The sequence below is a fragment of the Lineus longissimus genome, chromosome 13 (genome assembly GCF_910592395.1).
Source record: "Lineus longissimus chromosome 13, tnLinLong1.2, whole genome shotgun sequence".
Lineage (NCBI taxonomy): Eukaryota > Metazoa > Nemertea > Pilidiophora > Heteronemertea > Lineidae > Lineus > Lineus longissimus.
This window is the reverse complement of record NC_088320.1, coordinates 3,068,878-3,089,699: the sequence shown is the minus strand read 5'-3', so window position 1 is coordinate 3,089,699 and position 20,822 is coordinate 3,068,878. Positions and strand designations below refer to the sequence as shown.

Below are 20,822 nucleotides of genomic sequence, written 5' to 3'. Positions count from 1 at the left end.
ACCAAAGTGTAAACTTGGGCGACACTTGTTTTATGCAAGCGAACTATATACGACTGCATATAAATAATCGAGGCAATAGTTCAAAGATAGTGCGTCAGGCAAAATCTACTGTATTATACTGTATCATCCGTTCCTTTATCATTACAATTAGCATTGAAACCAAGTCTTCAGACCACATAATTTCTTTTCCTGCCTGAGACATAAAATACGGTAGCCCGGTAGGTATTCACTATTGCTACTTTAATCACGTGTAATGGCAACAATTCCCGTCCCTAACAATTCTTTTCAAGGATATCAGTATATCATTACTATGGGGATAAAGACCTGGTTTGAGGTTTCCAAACAAACCTGTAGGATTAAGACTGTGGCGGGACCTCTGTTTGGGGAATCAAAACAACCTCGTTCCTAGGTTAATCATGTATGTTGATATTGTCAAATATGTAAGTGTTTAGCGGTCCAAGGCGAGGTTCCTACTGTGATAAATTCGCATTTCAACTACGAATGTTACGCGCTGTGGCTTTGCCAATGACGATTGATTATGTGTTTGTACAATATAATAAATCATGGTTAGCACGGTAAAGCGTAACTCTACGGGGCTTCCATAGTTTGACAATCGGCTGAAGAGCGATTTGGCCTTAGCAACAATGCACAGGGATTGTCCACAGGCCGAGCGAACTTGGAAGTGAAGAGTGTTAGCATTTGTGAATCTCTGAAGCGTTAGAGGCCCAGGACGATCCGCCAGAGTGTCTTGTGGAGACAGGGACGAACAAGTATCCATTTGGAACATTCAAAAGGACTCTAGTAACAACACGACACTGACACGGCGAAGGAGGGGTCATTGGTGGTCTGATTGGGGGACTTTGTGACGCTCACCCTTGTGTCGTTGAAGGAAGGGTTGAAGGTCTCACTTCCATAAACTTTGTGTTGTTAGACAAGGATCTAAAGAGGGACCAAACACAAGCGGACAAAGGACAGATCTCTTCACGAAGAAGTTTGTGACGAAGTTATTGACGATTAGCTTTCGTTAGTAAGTAATTGAAACATGAGCGAAATCGGAAGTCAAAAAGGCAGTGAGGCCGGCAGCAAAAAGAGTGAAAAGCCCCTGACGAAAGAGGAGAGGGAACAGGAGAGGGAAGAACGCAGGAAAAGGCTGAATAAGATTTATCGGTGTCCTCCAACGCCTCCACCAGAGTTTCTCCTCGCGAAGGAGAAGACATTCGTTCTTGACAACAATGCAACCAGCTCCATCTCGAACGATTACTCCAAGGCGAACCCTAAACTTGGCCCGGTGATCCCTCCCTACCTATCACGCAGAGATAAACATGTCAGGAACTATTTTCATTTTGTTCAGGTGCCGGAGGTATTAGAGAAAACTGGACAGATGGTAAGTTCAAGTCGTACTGTAAATGTCAATGACAAAGTTTTCGCCGGCGCGGCCTTTTTTTGCAGATTTCCGTAATACAAATCGCGAAGGCATTTTGACTGGATAAATTTGAAATTTGATTATTTGATAACCGAACTATACACGGCAACTCATGTTTGAATGGGACAAGACCGTTCACCAGACCTAAAATGATATCGCTGAAAAACAAGAACCACAGAGAAACAGTCCATACGAACAGAAAGTATATGTACCCTCGCAGAACGACGTATGAGAGTCTATGCTTACGTAATCGGGCACAATGTAGCGTTTGGTCCATATAGTTGCAACCTTGTCCAAAGGTTTGATTATCGACTACCTTATTGTTGCATCATGCTATTGATATTATTGACATTTTTTACTTGCAACCTGCCACTATAGAGACCGCACTGGACCCGAGCCATATTGAACCATAATGTACCATGTACCATAGTGACTAATGGGACTGTGCACACACGGAGTTTTCGAACGTCGTGTATGCGCAACATGAGTTAATTTACAAATATCACAATATTGCGTGAGAAAGGTGCGAACAGCTCTTTTCGGATTAATTGTACTGAATTCTACACACCAGCACCACGGACATGAAGTTTGATTAAAATGATGGCTTTTACAGACCTCGAACCACGAGTAGAATAATCATGAGAAGAACTAAAACAAAATAAAAGACTAACATTATTCAACCAGTATTTTGCCGAAGACGCAGTCACGAGTCCAACATACCAAATTGGTGCCCAACCAAAGAAGCAGAGAAAAAACGCTTATCCTGCCTTGGAGGAAGAATGAGACCGAACGCTGAAAAATAAGAAGAAAAAAACCAAGTTTCATTGACACCCAGCAACTTGTAAACTATTCGAAACGGTGGGAGTACGCTATTTAGGCGATATGCCGTGAATGTGATATAACCTGAGCGTATTTTATAATACATGCACTCATACATACTCAGTGCATACTGGCGAGAAGCATATCGCAAATACACTTGTCAGGGGCTTATTTTCAAATGAGATCTACTTTTCAAGCACGCTCTCGTGCGGGTATTGTATTCATATTTGTCTTGTACGAGTGAGATTAAAGGATTTTGAAAAGCTTTAGATTTGTAAGCCGGGCTGTGGGTGTTTGTCTACATGTATAGGCTTTTTTATGCATGGTAGGCATACTTAAACGTATATTATACCTCTGGTGAGAACGAATGGGACTTTCTATTTTGATCGGTTAGATTATGTTTGAAATGAACTCGAGAAGGTTTTGGTAACGGGCACTAGGAAGATTAAAGTCAATCTTCTTTAGAGCTAGCTCTCCAAGTCATTGCAAGTGGGTTTGCATTTGATCTTTCTCGTAGCATTCTATGAGTCGCTTACCATTTGTATTCCAAGGGCTTATTTTGGTACCTACCAATATCATTCGTTATGGCTTATTTTGTTTGTCAGTTTCCACAAAAGCTCATTTCTTCATTGCATGTTCGCATATTAATATATAACGAATCGAATGACTGTCACTTTGTTGCACAACAAATCTCTCCATGACAACTAAAAGCTTTCACTTTGTTTATTCAGCAAAAATTGTCACCGTGGTTGTCGATTGGTCATTAATCATATTTATTCCTTTTAAATGAACACAATGGCGTCTGGGAAATTGTATTGAGATAAATAATTCAGTGGAAGCACAGTAAGCTTCAAATCTGATAGCATACAATAGAAGGTTGCATTTTCATAAAGTATGATAAAAAAAACCAAAACTTAGCCGTATCTTGATTCATAAGCACGCTATCATATGGTAAATGACAGCACAATCCATCTTGGAGGACGAACAACTTTTTCAGGTTGGAAATGGGCTTCCTTTTTAACAGGTGGCCGTTTAACACAAAAACGGTTTCCTTACCAGAGCATGAACAGGTTATCCAAAAAACAGGCGTTTATGAGATATTTTCTTTAAACTCGTGCCCTTATAATTATTTCACAGGAAGAAAAAGACGGAAAGAAAAGATGGGTCGGAAGCTCGATCGAAGGGGTTGCAATGGACAAATTCCACAGCAGAGGAGCAGGATACCTCTACCTAAAGCTTAGGAATGACCACGGAGCAGGTAGGGAAATCACGGAATCTTTGGGAAAATGTCGAAGAAACAAAGCGTGTCCAGTCAATAATGTTCTTGATTACACCTTTCATTTCCCACCACAGACTTCCGTGGAGTGTGTCGTCCTATTGTAGTTCATTCAATTAATTCCATTCCATGGAGGCAATCAACTTTAAAAGGAAGTTCCTCGGCTTCTAAGTAATCTGAATAATATCCGTTTGCTATTTTGCTTTCTCCCACATCCACCTCATTTCAATCTGTAGTTCACAGGCTGTTGTTGATCTGAGACGAGCAACAAAACTGAACCGGATCCAGTACTACACAAAATACGCCTTATTGATCATCCAGTGAGTAATTGCAATCGCACTATGGGCGTAATGTTATTTCTGGTATATATCGGTTTAAAATGTATCTCTCTCCGGTTCCAGGTCATTCGCGAGAGAGCATAGACGGCCACGCACAGTTCATGCAGGGAATCAAACCAGCCATAGGGTGGCATGGATCCTACGGATATCGCCGCACGACGCCCTGGCTTCGACGGGAACCATCTCAATTCGGCATAGTCAGCAGATCAGCATGCCATGAAGCTGGGCCATCTCCACGATAGATATTGTGTCCCTGGCATTTTGTAAACACGAATAGCGTTTCACGGAAATTAACGAGAAATCACGAATACGACGTCATGAAAATGAAACAGGATTGTTCACAAGGAGGTCCAATTTCCTTGGTTATCATGATACATGTAAATATTGACCAGCGAAAATGTCTTTGACTAGCGTTTTAAGTGCCTTCCAGCACCCACTCAAACACATCTTTACTCTCGATGATACAAGTAATCGATAACATTAAATTTAACTTTTTAATTTTATATTGATAAAAAACTCCGGTTTCTGTAGTTGGATCCCTAACATTCGTTAAATGTGTGTCACCATGTAGTGCCACTATCGTAGGTGTAGGTTTTCAACGGTAGTGTTGAGGGTCGTCCGCTCAAGCGTTTCTGTGATAAACTCTATGTTGTGTAGTCCGTCCAAAGTTTTGCTTCATATTTCCCGCTCAATAGTGTGTCATCGCCTGTTCACTTTACTATGCTATGCCATACATCTGTCAATACAGTAGCGTAGAAAACAGCTGGAAGTAGAGATACATGCGCACACTGGCTATAATTGTACCGCCTTAGCTTCTATTGAATAAAGGGTGTAGCTTTGCTAGCTTTCGTACTAACCTTGTTTAATTGTATAATATATAAGAAAGTGGAAAGGCGACTTGGTTTACGGTTCGTCCACTGTTTGTCTCAAATGTTGCATTCAGCTTGCTTTAGTAGAAAATGATTTTGTGAGTGCTTGTTAGACTGGCACTGTTGGTGAGGACAAGTTTGCATTGGTGTCTGTAGTTTGTAGACAAACTCTTGTCCGTATTTTAACATTTGTGATACATGTATTCATGCCAATGTCCATGTCGGCTTAGTATGTATGCCCAAAAATGTTATTGTCGAAAATATTAGTGAAACTGCTGAAGAACTGACGTGATTAGAGGAAAATATCATCTTTTAGACGACATTTTCTTCCTGTGAATGTCATAGATGTTGTATAGAATAGATGATCACTTCTCTATATTGTAAATATCATGAATTTGCTCATTAAATCTTTTGTTGTCAAACAAATTCGAAGTTGTGGACTCTTTATTTTTGAAACTTGAATAGATTTTTAAACTCTTCTACTGTTCCTCATTAGGATCCGTCGGATGTTCAGACACGAGACAAATTCGACAAAGTTCGACCATTCGTCATTACATTAAGTAAAAGTTTTTGCCAGGCCCTGCTGAATGTATTCAAAACATTGGTCACAACACCCATAACTCGGTGCCTTTGTGCTTGTATTTTTAAAGTTATATGACCATGAAATAAGGATGTCATCCCGTTTTGAGAACTATTGGGCAACAATTATAACTAGAACAATAAATCAAAAATGTTCAAGACAATGTGTAGCACGGCCAACCAGTTTTCACGCACTACATGTACTTCTATACTTAAATTCGAGTGAAAGCTCACTTGAAATGAAGGCCTACTCCAGGACTATGCATCATATCCTCGTCATCAACGCCTGGCAGAGAGCCGAAAATGCCAACACAGCTTTTGAGCCCTTCCTGCGACATTGGTCACAACACCCATAACTCGGTGCCTTTGTGCTTGTATTTTTACAGTTATATGACCATGAAATAAGGATGTCATCCCGTTTTGAGAACTATTGGGCAACAATTATAACTAGAACAATAAATCAAAAATGTTTAAGACAATGTGTAGCACGGCCAACCAGTTTTCACGCACTACATGTACTTCTATACTTAAATTCGAGTGAAAGCTCACTTGAAATGAAGGCCTACTCCAGGACTATGCATCATATCCTCGTCATCAACGCCTGGCAGAGAGCCGAAAATGCCAACACAGCTTTTGAGCCCTTCCTGCGACATTGGTTACAACACCCATAACTCGGTGCCTTTGTGCTTGTATTTTTACAGTTATATGACCATGAAATAAGGATGTCATCCCGTTTTGAGAACTATTGGGCAACAATTATAACTAGAACAATAAATCAAAAATGTTCAAGACAATGTGTAGCACGGCCAACCAGTTTTCACGCACTACATGTACTTCTATACTTAAATTCGAGTGAAAGCTCACTTGAAATGAAGGCCTACTCCAGGACTATGCATCATATCCTCGTCATCAACGCCTGGCAGAGAGCCGAAAATGCCAACACAGCTTTTGAGCCCTTCATGCTGCCACCTAAACCTTGAAAACGAACTAAAACACTCATCAGCCGCCGCTTGCGCACCAGGGAGAAAACCTCCTGCTGTTGGCTTCATTGATGAACAGGGACGTTGGTTCCACATTTGACCGTTAGAAGTAGCAGTGCGAGCTTGAGTTGATGCTGGCCCAGGGTTTCGGCGTGTGGGACCGTAAATGGTGACGGCGTGTGCCCGAGGATAAACCTCGGGAACTGGGACTGTGTATGGTTCTTCAGGGTCGTTACACTGGTTGTGCTGAGGGTCCAAGTTATAGTTGCAGTACCTGAGAGAGAAATAAATCAGGCCAACTGGATAAATTATCCATTAAGTTCACAGTGCATAAGTAGCTTGATTCAGCACAAAAGCAAAGTCAGTTGTCGACCAGGCAGTGGCTCCTCTCTTACGATTTTTCGAAAATCGCATTTGGATATACATTTATACAGCAAACAATCATCATATCAACTTCGATATTGATGGGGTCGAGCTCTTTGCAAACTAACAGTGGAGAGTAAATCAAAGTGGTAGCACACGTTTCCCATTGGCTGTTATGACCTTTGCAATGATGATGAATTCAAAGTCCTTTGTCTATGTGAGTACGCAGTGAAAAGAGTGCCTAATGCCTCCTATCAGAACCAGCTGAAATTCAAGCTAATGACACGATTACATTGCATCATGAGATTGCAATCGTTTTGAGACACTTTATACCTTTTTAGAAGAATAACGTTATTACCATTGCGTTGGGAGCAAGTCCATGTCAGTATCCGATGGCAGGCGCCGCCACTTTTGACAGTGATCACACTGGACCCATTTGAACATCTGCGGCATGAGTTGACGTTTTTTGTAGCTTCTCTTCAATTTGGATACCTGGCGTTTTAAAAATGATAATTCATGCAAGAGTCGGCATAATTGCGATTGTGAACAGATGTTTAGGGAACATTCTCAATATGACATGGAATTTCTGAGTCTCAAATGCTAATTTATAGAGGAAAACTAGAAAAGAGATTGTATATATTAATTCAAGTGCTGAAGAGAAAGTAAACTGGGGATGACCTAGTCACACTTTCAGAAAACCAGCTACGGGACCAGCAACAAATGTCCAATATTTTCGGTCTCAATTGTGTACCATAGACTTGAATCACAAAGGATAGAACGTATTTTATTCTCTTGAAGAACATATCCCTTAGGCTTAGATTTAAACCCCAAATAGCTGAATACCTCAATCTTGGATCTGAGCTGGTCCCTTGGCCTGAGTCGTGATGGCATCGGTTCCACCAAGTCTTCCAGCAACCTTCGCCTCATGCCACAGTAGCGCCAGTTCGGATCCATCTTACGCCTCTTGTTCATCTCGACCATGAATTCTTCCCTGTAGTTGATATAGAAATGATATGCTGAGGAGCACACTGAAGCTCCGTGTTTCATCCAGAAATGAATTCAAGGGGGTTCCCCAGCTCTGAATTGGGGATTAAAATTCCTAAATTTCCGAAATTATGGATAAGCCAAGGCCAAATTTGCTGTAGGAATAGTGAAATAATGTATACCTACTCGTAAGGCTTTTTCTCTTTCTGGGTCAGCTGTTTCCATTTGCAACCAAGGATGCGAGATATCTCCCTGTTGTCAACCCCTGGATGGTCCAGAGAAACCTGCCGTCTATTCTTGATCGAAAATCTGATAAAGCCGTTTTTCGGACGCTTTGGTTCTGGATCTGGAGACGCAAAACTGCAAGTGTTATCGTATGATCAAACGACAAGTAGATATTGATGACTGCCAAATTGTATATTTTCATTCTTTGCAGAAAATTTCCATCGATAACTATCTCTTATACGACAGCAAATATGTCAAGCCTATCATCATGAAGTACTTTAAATAACATTACTTGTAAGACGGCGAATTTCATCAAGGGATATAAGACGTTTACTAGCAAATTCGGAGGATTTCTCTTGGCAGTATCTTTTGACAGGGCAGCAATAGCATGAATCTGCATATACCTTCACCAAATCCTAACAGTGGACCAGCAGCAGTGTCTAGTCTCGTAAGACTCCGCTCAGTGACGTGGTTTTCTGTGTCTTCTAGAGCAGATTCCAGCTCTCGAATATACCTGATGGCACCACTTAGTATAACGAGCTGTACAAATGAAGATATCAGACATTGCGAGAATGCAAGATCGGACGTGCACAACGTAGTCCTGCTAGGGTCGGTCGTTCCTATGTGACCTGGGTTCTATGTGGCCAGGGTTCTATCCCAGGTTCTATGTGTCCCAGGTTCTATGTGTTCTGAGTTCTATGTGCTCCAGGTTCTATGTGTAAACAAATCAAAAGGGTTCTGATGTGTCACGGTTCAACTTGTCTCAGTAATCCGTCGATTATGTCGCCCTTGTTACTGGACGATTTATGGAAACAAAATGCTGCGGAAGAGCTTACCATTGAACAGACTGAACTTTCGAGTTTTCAAACTGCCTGGATGTCAAATGTATACACCATGATTAATTGTAAGCTTCGTTACAACTACTTTTTGAAGAAATATATTGATTGATCATTGATACAGTGCCATAATGCATCTCCATACCTGGTTTTCGCGTGTGTTAATTGGCAGGATGCTAGAATCTGGCAGTACTCTGGCCAGGGCCTCAAAAGCATACAGCTCGATGTCGTCTTCACTAAGAAGCATGGAATCCCACTTAATGGAAGATGGTTGCCCTTCAGCCAAATTGCTATTTGGTAGTTCGGAGTCCGATTCTGGACAAATTTAAAACAGTGGTTAACATAAAACATAGAGTATGGCTGGCTAATTGGAAAAAAATGTTGTTGGCGAAAATGTTTGGAAAAGGAATGATAAAAAAACTCTAAAATCTCCAACCCTGGTGTGAAAGCACGGACGTAGAGGACAGAAATGTGTGACTGTTTTGTGTTAGCCGATCAATGGGAGTGGGGGATCACAGCCAAAGTATTTTTTGAACCAGGTGCTGAGACCTTGATTTAGAGCTGTTCATCAGCAGCACGATAATAAAGCCTGTACTCAAGTGATCGAGTATCACCCCTCACTGAAGCTTTCTCGACCATTGCCATTTGTCTTAGACCGGACGCCCTCCCCTCTTACCTAGCTTTATTTGAAAGTCGTCTTCTTGTTTTATCAAAGACTCCAACCAATCGTAACTGCTCTCATCAGTTTGACCAATCACAGTCTCTGTCTCATAACTACTGCCGTACACATGTTCATTCCCGTCGTTTGATTGGCTAATCTTTTGAGCACGATCTTCAACCTTGATACCGGTGAAACTATCGTTTTCAAGTTTCTCCCCCTCTGAGCCCCATGGTTGGAAAATGGGCTGAAATTAGTATTTACTGGCTCAGGTGAATTGAAGTCATGATCATCATCGTCATCATTACCGGCGTGTAACTAACTAATTATTTTCTTGGAAGTAATGTCCATAGGCTGCTTCATCTATGTGGAATCTTTTATTTGCACTGGCATAGACATTACATGTAAATACAACATTGAAACATGGTTTTAGTCTCATCCGGCAGACCTTTTAGTTGAGCCACAAATAATAGATGTTGTGAAGCACAGGAATTTTAGTTTCTGGAGATCCACACCGGTTCATCCAGAAATTCTACCCCGGGGATCAATATATATATACTGACATACGTACCGTGCTAGTGTTGTACTCATACGTTTGTGAGTTACCATAGACTTCAAGCTCCAAGTCATCTTTGCTGTCTTTTGATTCAGGGCCACCTAAAATAATCTACAACGTTAGATTTAAACATCACAAGGATTGAGAATGACATAGTGACGGTTGAATGAGTTGGCCTAGCCTACACGTTCAGTGTGTGACTTCGAAGGGAGTAATATACTAAAAGTCGAACTGTTTAATGAAGTTGGTATGAGAGTTGACCTCCTTCAACATGATCAATTCCCAGAGTCGAGTGAGGGACTATCCTCGTGACGGCCGCGCGTTCTGACAATAAATAGGTCAGGCTATTATGAATGATGATCGGAGTCTGAGAGAAACAAACGTGCATCCTCATTCCAATTTCCACTGACACTGCAGGGCCAAGCTGACGTGCACAGTGTATACACTGTGACCCCTTCTATCTCCCGCGCGCCGCCCCGTACAATGCATGTCATGGATGCATAGGGTGTGGCCAGGCTGTACGGAACCTTTTCAAACGAAACTTTTTAACGTCTGTTTTCATGTTAAACAACAATGAGATGACTAACAAGTACCTGGACTCAATGCCTTCATTATCTATTTTGATAATTCTCAATATACACTGCCAAAAGTGAAACAAAACAGTCATAATAACGCGATTTCCTTCGAATACGTCGCCAGACTTGGACGAAGAAGATAAGGGTGCGTCGAAAACGCGCGCTCAGGTTTGAGCAAGGACGGAACGACGCGATTGCAATTACGTAAATCCACGATGCTACTCAGCTCAGTGATACAGACGCTAACCACTCGTTCGAAGTTTGAAGGCTGTCGTCCCCACCCTTCACGAGACACTGTGGACCTGTGTAAATTAACGCGGTGGCTATTGAACAGTACGGTAGGCTATATTAGTAGCCTGTATTTGTCGATAATTTAGGATGATAAACACCTAGTATAGCCTATATCTATACTCAATACGAGCTTTATTTCTTTTTTGGGGTGGGGGTGGGCGTGTGTGTGTGTGTGTGTGTGTGTGGGGGGGGGGGGGTGTAGCTAGCCCCACGGTATTAACTATCCCTCATCGCGCCATGCTGTTGATTTGTAAGCCTCGATCACAGAAGTATTGGTCAGTTTTGATAAAATGTTAAACTACCGAACATGTATATATTATATGGTTATAAACAACGCCTGCTGTTAATTGGTAAGCCTATACAACAGAAGTAGGCTATTTGTCAGTTTTGATGACATGTTAAACTACCGAAAATGCATATATCATATGGTTATAAACTTTTATTCACGGACCTGAGTGCATTTGCATATGAAAGTGAAAAACAAGTCGATAAATTTCTCATTTCCATGCAGGCCTAAATTTACATTACTTGTAGTTCAATAGCTGATCGTCATCTGTGAAATCTAGGAGTGCCAAAATTTCAAAAAAGTCAGGCTGTTTTGAAACATATAGGCCTATAGCGTTCACAGAAGATTAGAATGACACTGCATACAACTTGGTGCTCATTTTTTTTACGTTTGAAATCATGCTAAGCCTGATACTCGAATGACATAACATAGCACGGTTTGATAGGACGGCTATGGGCGGTTATTACCGCAAATAAAGACAAACCAAAGCAAAGACACTTGTGTAGCATATCAATGACACGTAGATTGATACTCCTATGTGTGCCACATCAAAGACATCTGGACCATACACCACGTCAAAGATAACGATGCGAAGTCAACAGGCGGCGCCACTGTAGATTGCTGGCGGCCGTATGCCTGTTGACGTTGTTGTTATTCGCCACCTCCCATTATTCCAACAACTTGTTGAAGGAGGTTGACACAGTTTTCTAACTTATCTCTATCCATGGTTATGATATACTAGTATGATTGATGATGTTGAAAAGAAAGGGGGTCTCAAAATACGACAGTCTACTACGAATAGATGCAATAGTGACATAACAACACATGTGCATTTTCCCGCTAGTCGCTTATATCAACAAAAACCTATAGCTGTCGAAATCGTTTTTACTTTTCCCAAGACGGTGGCGCCGCCTGTTGACTTCGCATCGTTATCTTTGACGTGGTGTATGGTCCAGAGAGGTATTGCGGTCATGTCTTATCTGTGCTGTGTATGGCTCATGAAAACAACTGTCCATCCCAGAGAGGTTGCGGTCTAGTTTTATCTATGCTGTATCAAACAAAAACAAAACATGCATTCCAGATGTCTTTGATGTGGCACACATAGGAGTATCAATCTACGTGTCCTTGATATGCTACACAAGTGTCTTTGCTTTGGTTTGTCTTTATTTGCGGTAATAACCGCCCATAGACGGCAGCTTGTAATATCACCCATGCCGGGCTGCACACCTATGGTTTGAAGAACTACCCAAGTATATTAGACCTACGGTATTGACTTCCATCTGGTCGATTGGGAAGTAATATGAGATCCCGATGTTGCCGAATTAACTGGTTAATGCATCAGAATTTTATTATTAGTGTTGTGACAGTTGCATGATTTAAATTTTGTACAAATTTCAACAAGATGTTTATTCAAATGACTATGAAAGTGTTGATAAAAGTAACAGATGTTTGAGTCAATAGCGACCTGGAGAATTAGGAGGAAATTTACAATTTCCAAATGGCAACCCCGGGTTTGGCTTTGTTCGGGCAAGGAGAGCTTTATGTTCTAAAAAGCCACACCTGTTCTCCTGGTCATCTAAAGTCACACATTAAAATCAAAGTTGAATGCCCGAAAATACTTATATGCGGGAATCCGAGACAAGACCACTAATGAATATTCATAGGTTGGAGGGTCGAGGCCTATCAATTAGACGAGTGCATGTTTTTTACTCTCAAGTACATATTTGGAGAGGTATTGAAAAAATATTTGCTGTGGCAAGTCTACAGATATAAAGAAATTATTTGATGAAAAAATTTATTTCGAATTTTGCTAATTGGGTAATAGGGGGCGTGTTTTGAGTTTTTTCTGCCAGTTGGCTGAAAACAGTGGAAATATCAAAGTCTGTCTAATTTGTCGATTATAAAAAAATTTCCGTGGTCAATCACCAATTTCCATCGCACCAGTTACTCGCAAGACTAACCCGTATATCATATCCGAATTTCAGTTTCACTACTTGACGCGTTCTTTGATGCGTCGCGGTCAAACATTGAAAATTTAACTGCTAAAAGGCTTAAAAAATCAATTGTGGTCTTGTCTCTATTTACACTACATTTTGGGTCAATATAGTGAAAAATTTGAATGTGCTCAAATCACTCTAATTCATTTAGAATATTGTATTGCTGATGATTTAAGGTCAAAACAAGCTAAAATAATGAGAAAAAAACTTAATTTGACCCAAATAAGAGTCAACCTAACCCCGGTCTAAGTTCGGTTTCATTTTTACAAGTCTTGTTGTGTTGCCATTCATTTTGTAATTTCTTTGAAACTACTTAGGCCTTGATTCTGAAAGTTGTGCCCTAAGCAGCAAAGATATTCCTAAATCACATCCTAAATTTTCAGCTCCATAGCTTGCTTATTCTGGCCAGGGCAGGTCTTTGAATTTGGTGCTGTTGGCTGCAAAATCATGACTTTTTGTCGATTTTGTCCTCTTTTGTCGCTTTGGCACAGTTGTACCACTCTTTGAAATGTCTCTCATTTCTCCAAAAATGTCCAGATATGACTTTCCTTTGTTGGAGAGTTGTGGGATGTCATCTACATTAGTTTGAAAAAAATCTCAAAATCTTAACCCCTGAAATGTACCTTCATTGAGACAAGACCACTAATGAATATTCATAGGTTGGAGGGTCGAGGCCTATCAATTAGACGAGTGCATGTTTTTTACTCTCAAGTACATATTTGGAGAGGTATTGAAAAAATATTTGCTGTGGCAAGTCTACAGATATAAAGAAATTATTTGATGAAAAAATTTATTTCGAATTTTGCTAATTGGGTAATAGGGGGCGTGTTTTGAGTTTTTTCTGCCAGTTGGCTGAAAACAGTGGAAATATCAAAGTCTGTCTAATTTGTCGATTATAAAAAAATTTCCGTGGTCAATCACCAATTTCCATCGCACCAGTTACTCGCAAGACTAACCCGTATATCATATCCGAATTTCAGTTTCACTACTTGACGCGTTCTTTGATGCGTCGCGGTCAAACATTGAAAATTTAACTGCTAAAAGGCTTAAAAAATCAATTGTGGTCTTGTCTCATCCGATAAAAACATGGGGAACTTCCATTTTTGCGGAAAAGCGACACCAAACGTCTATTTGAGTTATTAACAAAAAGCTGAAAACACGACAATATATGTTTATTTGAGATACCAGCGCCACCAAACGTCTATTTGAGTGAATGTCTATTTGAGATATGACACAATATGTTTATTTTTTAGGTACGTCTCCGTTAAAACGAGCGCCACCAAACGTCTATTCGAGTCAGAACACAACATAAAATGTCTATTTGAGACAACCTCTATTTAATATATGCGGAAATAACCGCCCATACCAGACACTAGTCTAGAAAAGAACATTAGTTCATCATCATAAATGCAGTTATATTCTTAATGAACAGATGTAAACCATATGATTTGCATATTTTTTGAATATTAAGCTGCTAATTGTCCTAGCTGATATATCCGCACACCTCTCAACTGCCTACAGACGCCTTTGCGACTCCAGACCAGAAGAAACCCAAAACAGAGGTAGGCCAATTTGAATCATTTCATTTTGATACTTCAAAATTTTTATATGCGGCCATATATGCGGTGATAATGTGTCTTCCAACGAAACCTATTGTGCAGAATAATAAAAGGTAAGAGCATACGTTATGATACCCGCCCAGTAATGTGATTTAGTTTGCATCATGAGTTTACCAAAGGAGTTCTTCACTCTTAAAAAAGGTTTTTGTTGGTCTGAAAAAGTTTTTTCCCGGCCGACGGTTTTTCAGGGAAATCAAAAACCCGTTGTTCACAAGGTCAGAAACCTTTGGGGAGGTATCTGAACCTCTAGGGGTGCAAATTTGCGTTGGCTGAAATACCGGAGTAGGATTTTAAATGCCCAAACCATCTTTTTAAAGAATGTTTGACTTGAGCCTCAAAGGAGGCGCATCCAAAACGACTTCGTGACAATAGTATCTTCGAATTGCTGACAAATGCCACGCCAAGAAGAAGGCCCATAGCAGAAATCGTTAAATAAATTGCAAAATATTTATTATTTGACGGTGTAAAAGTTTACCATATTTTGTTTTGGGAATACAGAAAGCCATTGCTCATGGTAGCCTCGTTATGGTAAACTGTCATAGGGGCGGATCCAGGAATTCTTCCATTATTCGAATCAGTATGCACGCCCCAGAGCCTAGCCTCATGTCTGTTTAATAGAGGTCACGTTAAGACTCGCAGCGGGGTTGCGCACATGTACAACTCATCATCTCTGTTTGTACTTCGAAAACCCGCATTGAAATAGCTTTTGTGCAAGATGCTTTAAGAATCTTTTTCAAGTATAACTGCGCGTGTGCACTGAGGGAGAAGTTGATGTCCAACATGGAAAAAAATGAGTGATGGAGGTCAACCTGCCTCATGTTTCAGATAAGGTCTGTTCTGATATACAAGGAGCTTCCTTGTGCAGGCGGCCAGACTCTGGAACAACCACAGTGTCAATATTCAAAAGGCTAAGACTGTTACCATTTGTTTAAAACCCATCTGTTTAGACGACTACTTTGAAACACCGCAATGGAGCATTTTTTTGATTTTGCGGTATACAAATGCAAACGTCATTCATTAATTCAATCATAATATCAGTCACGTGACTGAAGCCTCAAAGTCAGAAGCGTGACGCAGGCACGCATTGTAGGGGTTTGGGGTTCTCCCCCAGAAAAAATTGAAATTTATATGCTCGACACTAAGATGCGATATTAGCCCAATTCTCCAGCCATCAGCCTACTGATCCAGGAGTGAAGGATCTTCCTTGAAAAATAAAAATAAGAATTTTTCCCACGTACTTTACAAAAGTAAAATTAGTACCATGAGTAGAACAGACATTTCTACTGTTATGTAAGAGTTATGGTGGAATTAGAAAATTATCCGTCATTGTACAACATGAAACTCCGAGAGAAACCTGCTTTGAAACCCACACAAAACATGTTATGAATGAAAGAAAAAGAGATATATCATCATCTAAACAGGTGTCTATTTAATAGATAAATTCCTATGTTCTACACTTGACACGTTTTATTGCACGATTTACATAATGAAATTGGTTCGTTGCTGACTCAAATTGAAAACCCACCCCGTTCGTTCATAAATATTTGGAAATTGAACTCGTATTTTCAATTTGCATTGTTGAAATATTTTACAACTGCGAGATGAAGAGGTTTTTCTATAGTTGTTTTTTACCATCAAATATTGAAACTAAATGTATAATGTAATGCCTTACAAGCTGTTATATGCAAATTTTTCTAAAGCCAATGAATTTATAACACATGTTATATTAAAAGTTATTATTGCATCAGAAACGTAGAGATAAACGTGGCACAATTTATACACAATACGAAGTACAAATAAATACATACATTTTGAATTTCATATCTATGACGTCAATAGTTCTAGGGGAGAATTGTTGACAACATCATATTTCATATTCATAGAATATGTCAGATTATGTCGCCATTGATGAATATTATGCAAATGATCTACACCTGTTTTGTCTAGTGGTTGTTTTGGTCGAGACTATTTCTTTTCAAATTTCTGAATATTAGACAGGTTCCACAGTTGAGCAACCAACGGAAGGAGGTACGAGGTACAGTGGAATTTCCCTTCCGGACACTTTTCTCTGAATGACACCCTCACTCTCAAGGACACTAGTTTTGATCCCAAATTTGGTGTTTTGATCCCAAATTTGGTGTTTCCATTCAATTTGACCTCTCTAATTTGGCCGCCTCACTATTATTGACACTACTTATCAGTCCCGAGGGTTTCCCTAATAGAGAGGTTCAACTGTATGTCAATGTATCTTATCGCCGTTCCATGGCGATTTGATCAATGTCATTACAATCTTCCGTAAAATAACCTTTTGATACCTCATGATACAGTCTTCGCCACAAAACCCCGAGCAATGGAGCTTTCCACGCAACTCCTCACTCTGTTTTTTCTTCTTCAGGGTTTCAATATGGGGACTTTAACGTCTCTCACGCTATTGGCATTGTGCATAGCAATCCTCGCAGTACACGGAAGTAAGTCAAGTTTTTAGAAATAAAAAAACTATTTGCATTGGCCCTTCATTCCCACCATTCTAACACACCATAGTATTGTCTGACATTAACAATGACAAAAATTGTTGCCCCATACAAACTCTGTCCAATCTCCGCACTCAGTTTGTAAGTTTAAGTTGAAAGTGCAAAGTTTGGGCCAACTTTTAAATTTTCTTCGAACGGGAAACCGAGGCTTCCAATCTCACGGCATTATCTTCTTATCTTTCTTAAAGGCCATGGTCATCCACACGGTAAGGTAATAAGTGAAATAGGCATGATTCTTTCATTAGCTAATTCTATTGATGAAGGCGTGTCAGATTCATTTCATTAGTCTGGGCCAACTTTTAAATTTTCTTCGAACGGGAAACTGAGGCTTCCAATCTCACGGCATAATCTTCTTATCTTTCTTAAAGGCCATGGTCATTCACACGGTAAGGTAATAAGTGAAATAGGCATGATTCTTTCATTAGCTAATTATATTGATGAAGGCGTGTCAGATTCAATTCATAATGACAGTGATTAATCTTTCATGTCATAATCTTAGTTTAAGTTACTACTCGCCGAAACAAGCGATTTAAATAGCTATTACCAATCCCCATCGCTGGTGTATGCGATTATCGTCACATGAGATTTAATGTCCATGTACATTTTTGTACCTCTCGATTGTTAGTTCATCATTTTCACTCGGCACGTCGCCAATATTTATTTCTGACCGACGAACTTCGTTGGGTATATATTTGTTTTTCGTTGTTTTAGAGAGACGGCGATTCTGGCCGACGGGACATCGAATAAGACGTGAGTTATAACTTCGAAGTATATAAATTCATGACTATGACATATAATGATATGATCAGTTTTTAGATACGCATGTGGAAGTTCTGGGCCTGTCATCCATGCTATATATGACACGGGCTCCCTAGTCAAGTCGCAGGCAACGTGGAATGAAATCAGCAGGGTGTTCATCCCAGTCACTACCCATTCAGTATCATCAGTTTATGACCATCACTCTGTTTGGTCAGAGTAAATGCACGAAAATCTGTTGTTTTTCGAGTAACAATGGTTCTCAACAGAACCTCATGTGCACGATGGTTAATTATATACTGACGAAATGGCCTTATAAATATACAGACAGTATACATACCGTGTATGTTCTACTGTTACAGTATCCGATCTGCGATCCAGCCGAAACCTTATAATTATTACTGTGCAAGTCAAATTCAGCGCTGCTATACATGGCTGCTGTACACACCGCCAATCGGAAGGCTCTTTTTGGGGGTAATATAAAGCGCTGGTCAAACTCTGCTCTCGGAAGTCTGCGAATGAATTGAATCTCACCCGACTGATTCTTTTCCAGCGCACCGCTGTGGGGGTATCATCTTCCGTGCTGGCAAGCTCTTCAGGCGGTCAATGTTCAGCACCCTCAGAGGGTGCCCACCAGGAAGCCATCCCGTCAACAGATCTTTCTGCAAGAGTAAGTAGAAGACGACGGAGCATTTTAACAATCCAGAACTTACGACTCTCAATCTTTGCCAGATTGAAAGGAATCGGGTCCCCATCACGGCCGGGAAATATCTGCGCGACAAAATCTTTTATTGTTCGCTTCGATCACTTTTTTAAAGAGAAACTGACTCGGTGGTTTGTAGTAACTTTTAGTTTCAAGACTGATCGATGCTACAAAATTGCTATTATTTCTGTTCTAGATGTCAGACCAGATTATAATAAGAACCCGAAGCAAAAATCAGCATATCATTTATCAGTAAAAGGCTACCTCCTCCCATTTTATATGCATTCCTCGACTGGTTTCCTTTAACTTACTTCGGCTCGATTGGTTTCGCCTAACATTTGTGACATTTCACCTCCCGCTCCAAAATTTTCTCAATTCTATTTCAAGTCTTCAACCTGGCTTTCTTCATGAACTGGTGTAAGTACACAATAATGACATGAAAAATTATATCCCGAATATCCGAAGTCACCGACAGAGGGGCATTTGGGTTAACAGCCCGATGAAAATTAAGCTTTCAAGCCAGAGTTGTCCGTTGAGAAATTTAAATGTTTCTCACAAAACGCAGTTCAGCCCGTAAATGCCTGACTCCACATTTACTAATTACATGTATGCGGCGTATACCGCACATAACCACGGACAACGTTCTTTATTCTGGTATAAATGCGTGGCAGAAAGTGGTGAAGTTACATACTGGCCTCTTTTGCCTGCTGTATAACAACGCGTTATGGTTTATTTGGACTATCGAGACAATGATGAACTCTTCTACCAATGAAGAGCAATACCAGAAAGTGATCAACCATTCATTCTTTTATTTCAACAGCTAGAAGATTTGCACCAAAGTTCGGATTGAGATGTAAGTGAAGGCCATCCGCTAGAGGGCGCCAATACGGAATCACGTGATGCCCGTACATGTAAATAATAGTGTGCTCTTGACTGTACATCGACTGAAACAAAGTCCATTCTTGACTTCTCTAGTCTATCTCAAAACTCTTCCAAATTATAGACTAAAGAGGCTTTATTTCTGTTGACCATGCAACACGCGCACACTTTGCACTTACGGCAACTGTAGGGTGTTGTAGATAGATGGAGATTGTTGGTGACAAACGCGATGAACTTCGTCAGTAAGTGCCGATGCAGATGGAGACGCCGCGGACAGCGTTAGCGTCATGCAACCTTAATTCCTGGCTCGTCCCCCGGTACTATAGAATACCAGAAAATCCAAATGCTTGAATGTAGAACAATTCCACTCATTTGTGGAGACATAGTCCAAATTTTCCTGCTGTCAACTGTTTTACGTATTTTACCAAGGCTAGGGAAATGCTCGGTGTGCATTCATCTTCTAGTTACGGGCAGCAGGATTTTCTACATGCCTGTGGCAAGGACCCCGGCAACCGCTTCCCTATTTGACAATATGTTTTAACTGAATTCAGTATCGTTGCACGTAGATGTTATAATACTTACGATATACTCTCACTTCAGTCGGCGGGATCAGGCTGTTCAGAAGAAAAGGGAAGCATCCTGCAAGGAGGCAAAGGTTTACTTTCTACCTCCGCGGTAAACGTTACGTCTTCACACCACGTGAGTAAATTTCCATAATGACCCTCCAATCGCTGTCCCTTTATTCATTACAAAATTCTCCTTTCCCTATAGTTACTTTCTTATTTCACCCAACTCTTTTACGCCATTGCGAAAATACGTTCTTCTCTGGGTGCTAAGCTAATGAAGAGTTTTGGTTAGGCACAGTTTTTGGTTAGTCAGGAATCCGAAATGTTGGTAACTCTATAGAATACACCTCAGCTGTAAAAACTGTGCAGTATTCACTAGAAGAATTATTATAATTATACCTAGTGTTGTAGGAAGTCATTATTTTTCTTCTTCAATCACAGATAAAGTATACCGAAAGCGTCTCTTCCGTTATCACCGGAACAAACGTATTCCATTCGGATTCTGCCTTCCCGGCAGCAGAAACTTCCCCAAAAGAAGAGGTGTCCCCAACTGCAAAGGTTAGTGCGTACATGTGGGGCCAATGCGAGCTGACGAATGGCCTGACGAATGGCGAACGATCGCGAGCTGCGGCAGAAATTGCGCAGAGTGGACGCTATCTATACGAGAGAACTTGTGAAATGCCTATTAAAATTCAACAGTCCTGATACATTTT

The 20,822-nt window shown here is 40.5% G+C and overlaps 3 protein-coding genes across 7 annotated transcripts in view; 2 read left to right on the top strand and 1 right to left on the bottom strand.

The window, feature by feature from the left end:
- Positions 1–559: 559 nt before the first annotated feature.
- LOC135497764 (sperm microtubule associated protein 1-like) lies at positions 560–5,151 on the top strand. Its single transcript, XM_064787619.1, has 3 exons — positions 560–1,384; positions 3,380–3,500; positions 3,920–5,151. The coding sequence occupies exons 1-3, from the start codon at positions 1,043–1,045 to the stop codon at positions 4,096–4,098; spliced, it is 642 nt and encodes a 213-aa protein (XP_064643689.1). The 5' UTR covers positions 560–1,042; the 3' UTR covers positions 4,099–5,151.
- On the bottom strand, positions 4,462–18,586 carry LOC135497762 (uncharacterized). Of its 2 annotated transcripts, none has more exons than XM_064787617.1 (9): positions 18,496–18,586; positions 9,922–10,007; positions 9,369–9,597; positions 8,838–9,007; positions 8,261–8,396; positions 7,818–7,977; positions 7,491–7,638; positions 7,006–7,139; positions 4,462–6,558 (listed from the first exon to the last, which is right to left on the bottom strand). In XM_064787617.1, the coding sequence occupies exons 4-9, from the start codon at positions 8,937–8,939 to the stop codon at positions 6,165–6,167; spliced, it is 1,074 nt and encodes a 357-aa protein (XP_064643687.1). In that variant the 5' UTR covers positions 8,940–9,007; positions 9,369–9,597; positions 9,922–10,007; positions 18,496–18,586; the 3' UTR covers positions 4,462–6,164. The 2 variants fall into 2 exon arrangements, with proteins under 2 accessions (XP_064643687.1, XP_064643688.1); XM_064787618.1 differs by lacking the exon at positions 18,496–18,586 and adding an exon at positions 18,302–18,371.
- Positions 14,513–20,822, top strand: part of LOC135497761 (uncharacterized) — a 25,988-nt gene continuing 19,678 nt past the window's right edge. For 2 of the 4 annotated variants that reach the window (XM_064787616.1, XM_064787615.1), the window contains exons 1-10: positions 14,513–14,617; positions 17,070–17,142; positions 17,394–17,411; positions 17,574–17,591; positions 17,917–17,955; positions 18,515–18,631; positions 19,052–19,081; positions 19,485–19,517; positions 20,144–20,242; positions 20,551–20,667. In XM_064787616.1, coding sequence (XP_064643686.1) covers positions 17,079–17,142; positions 17,394–17,411; positions 17,574–17,591; positions 17,917–17,955; positions 18,515–18,631; positions 19,052–19,081; positions 19,485–19,517; positions 20,144–20,242; positions 20,551–20,667 — 535 coding nt within the window. In that variant the 5' untranslated portion in view covers positions 14,513–14,617; positions 17,070–17,078. The remainder of the gene's footprint in view (positions 14,618–17,069; positions 17,143–17,393; positions 17,412–17,573; positions 17,592–17,916; positions 17,956–18,514; positions 18,632–19,051; positions 19,082–19,484; positions 19,518–20,143; positions 20,243–20,550; positions 20,668–20,822) is intronic. The other 2 variants (XM_064787613.1, XM_064787614.1) reach the window with 2 other exon arrangements.

What these genes read in the sequence shown, in the direction of transcription:
- LOC135497764 (XM_064787619.1), top strand. Translation starts at nt 1,043, where the DNA reads ATGAGCGAAATCGGAAGTCAAAAAGGCAGTGAGGCCGGCAGCAAAAAG. An exon ending in TAGAGAAAACTGGACAGATG is followed by an intron (nt 1,385 to 3,379) that starts GTAAGTTCAAGT and finishes ATTATTTCACAG; the next exon opens with GAAGAAAAAGACGGAAAGAA. An exon ending in TAGGAATGACCACGGAGCAG is followed by an intron (nt 3,501 to 3,919) that starts GTAGGGAAATCA and finishes CTCCGGTTCCAG; the next exon opens with GTCATTCGCGAGAGAGCATA.
- LOC135497762 (XM_064787617.1), bottom strand. Translation starts at nt 8,939, where the DNA reads ATGCTTCTTAGTGAAGACGACATCGAGCTGTATGCTTTTGAGGCCCTG. An exon ending in ACTGTTAGGATTTGGTGAAG is followed by an intron (nt 7,978 to 8,260) that starts GTATATGCAGAT and finishes TTGCGTCTCCAG; the next exon opens with ATCCAGAACCAAAGCGTCCG. An exon ending in AGCTCAGATCCAAGATTGAG is followed by an intron (nt 7,140 to 7,490) that starts GTATTCAGCTAT and finishes TTAAAACGCCAG; the next exon opens with GTATCCAAATTGAAGAGAAG.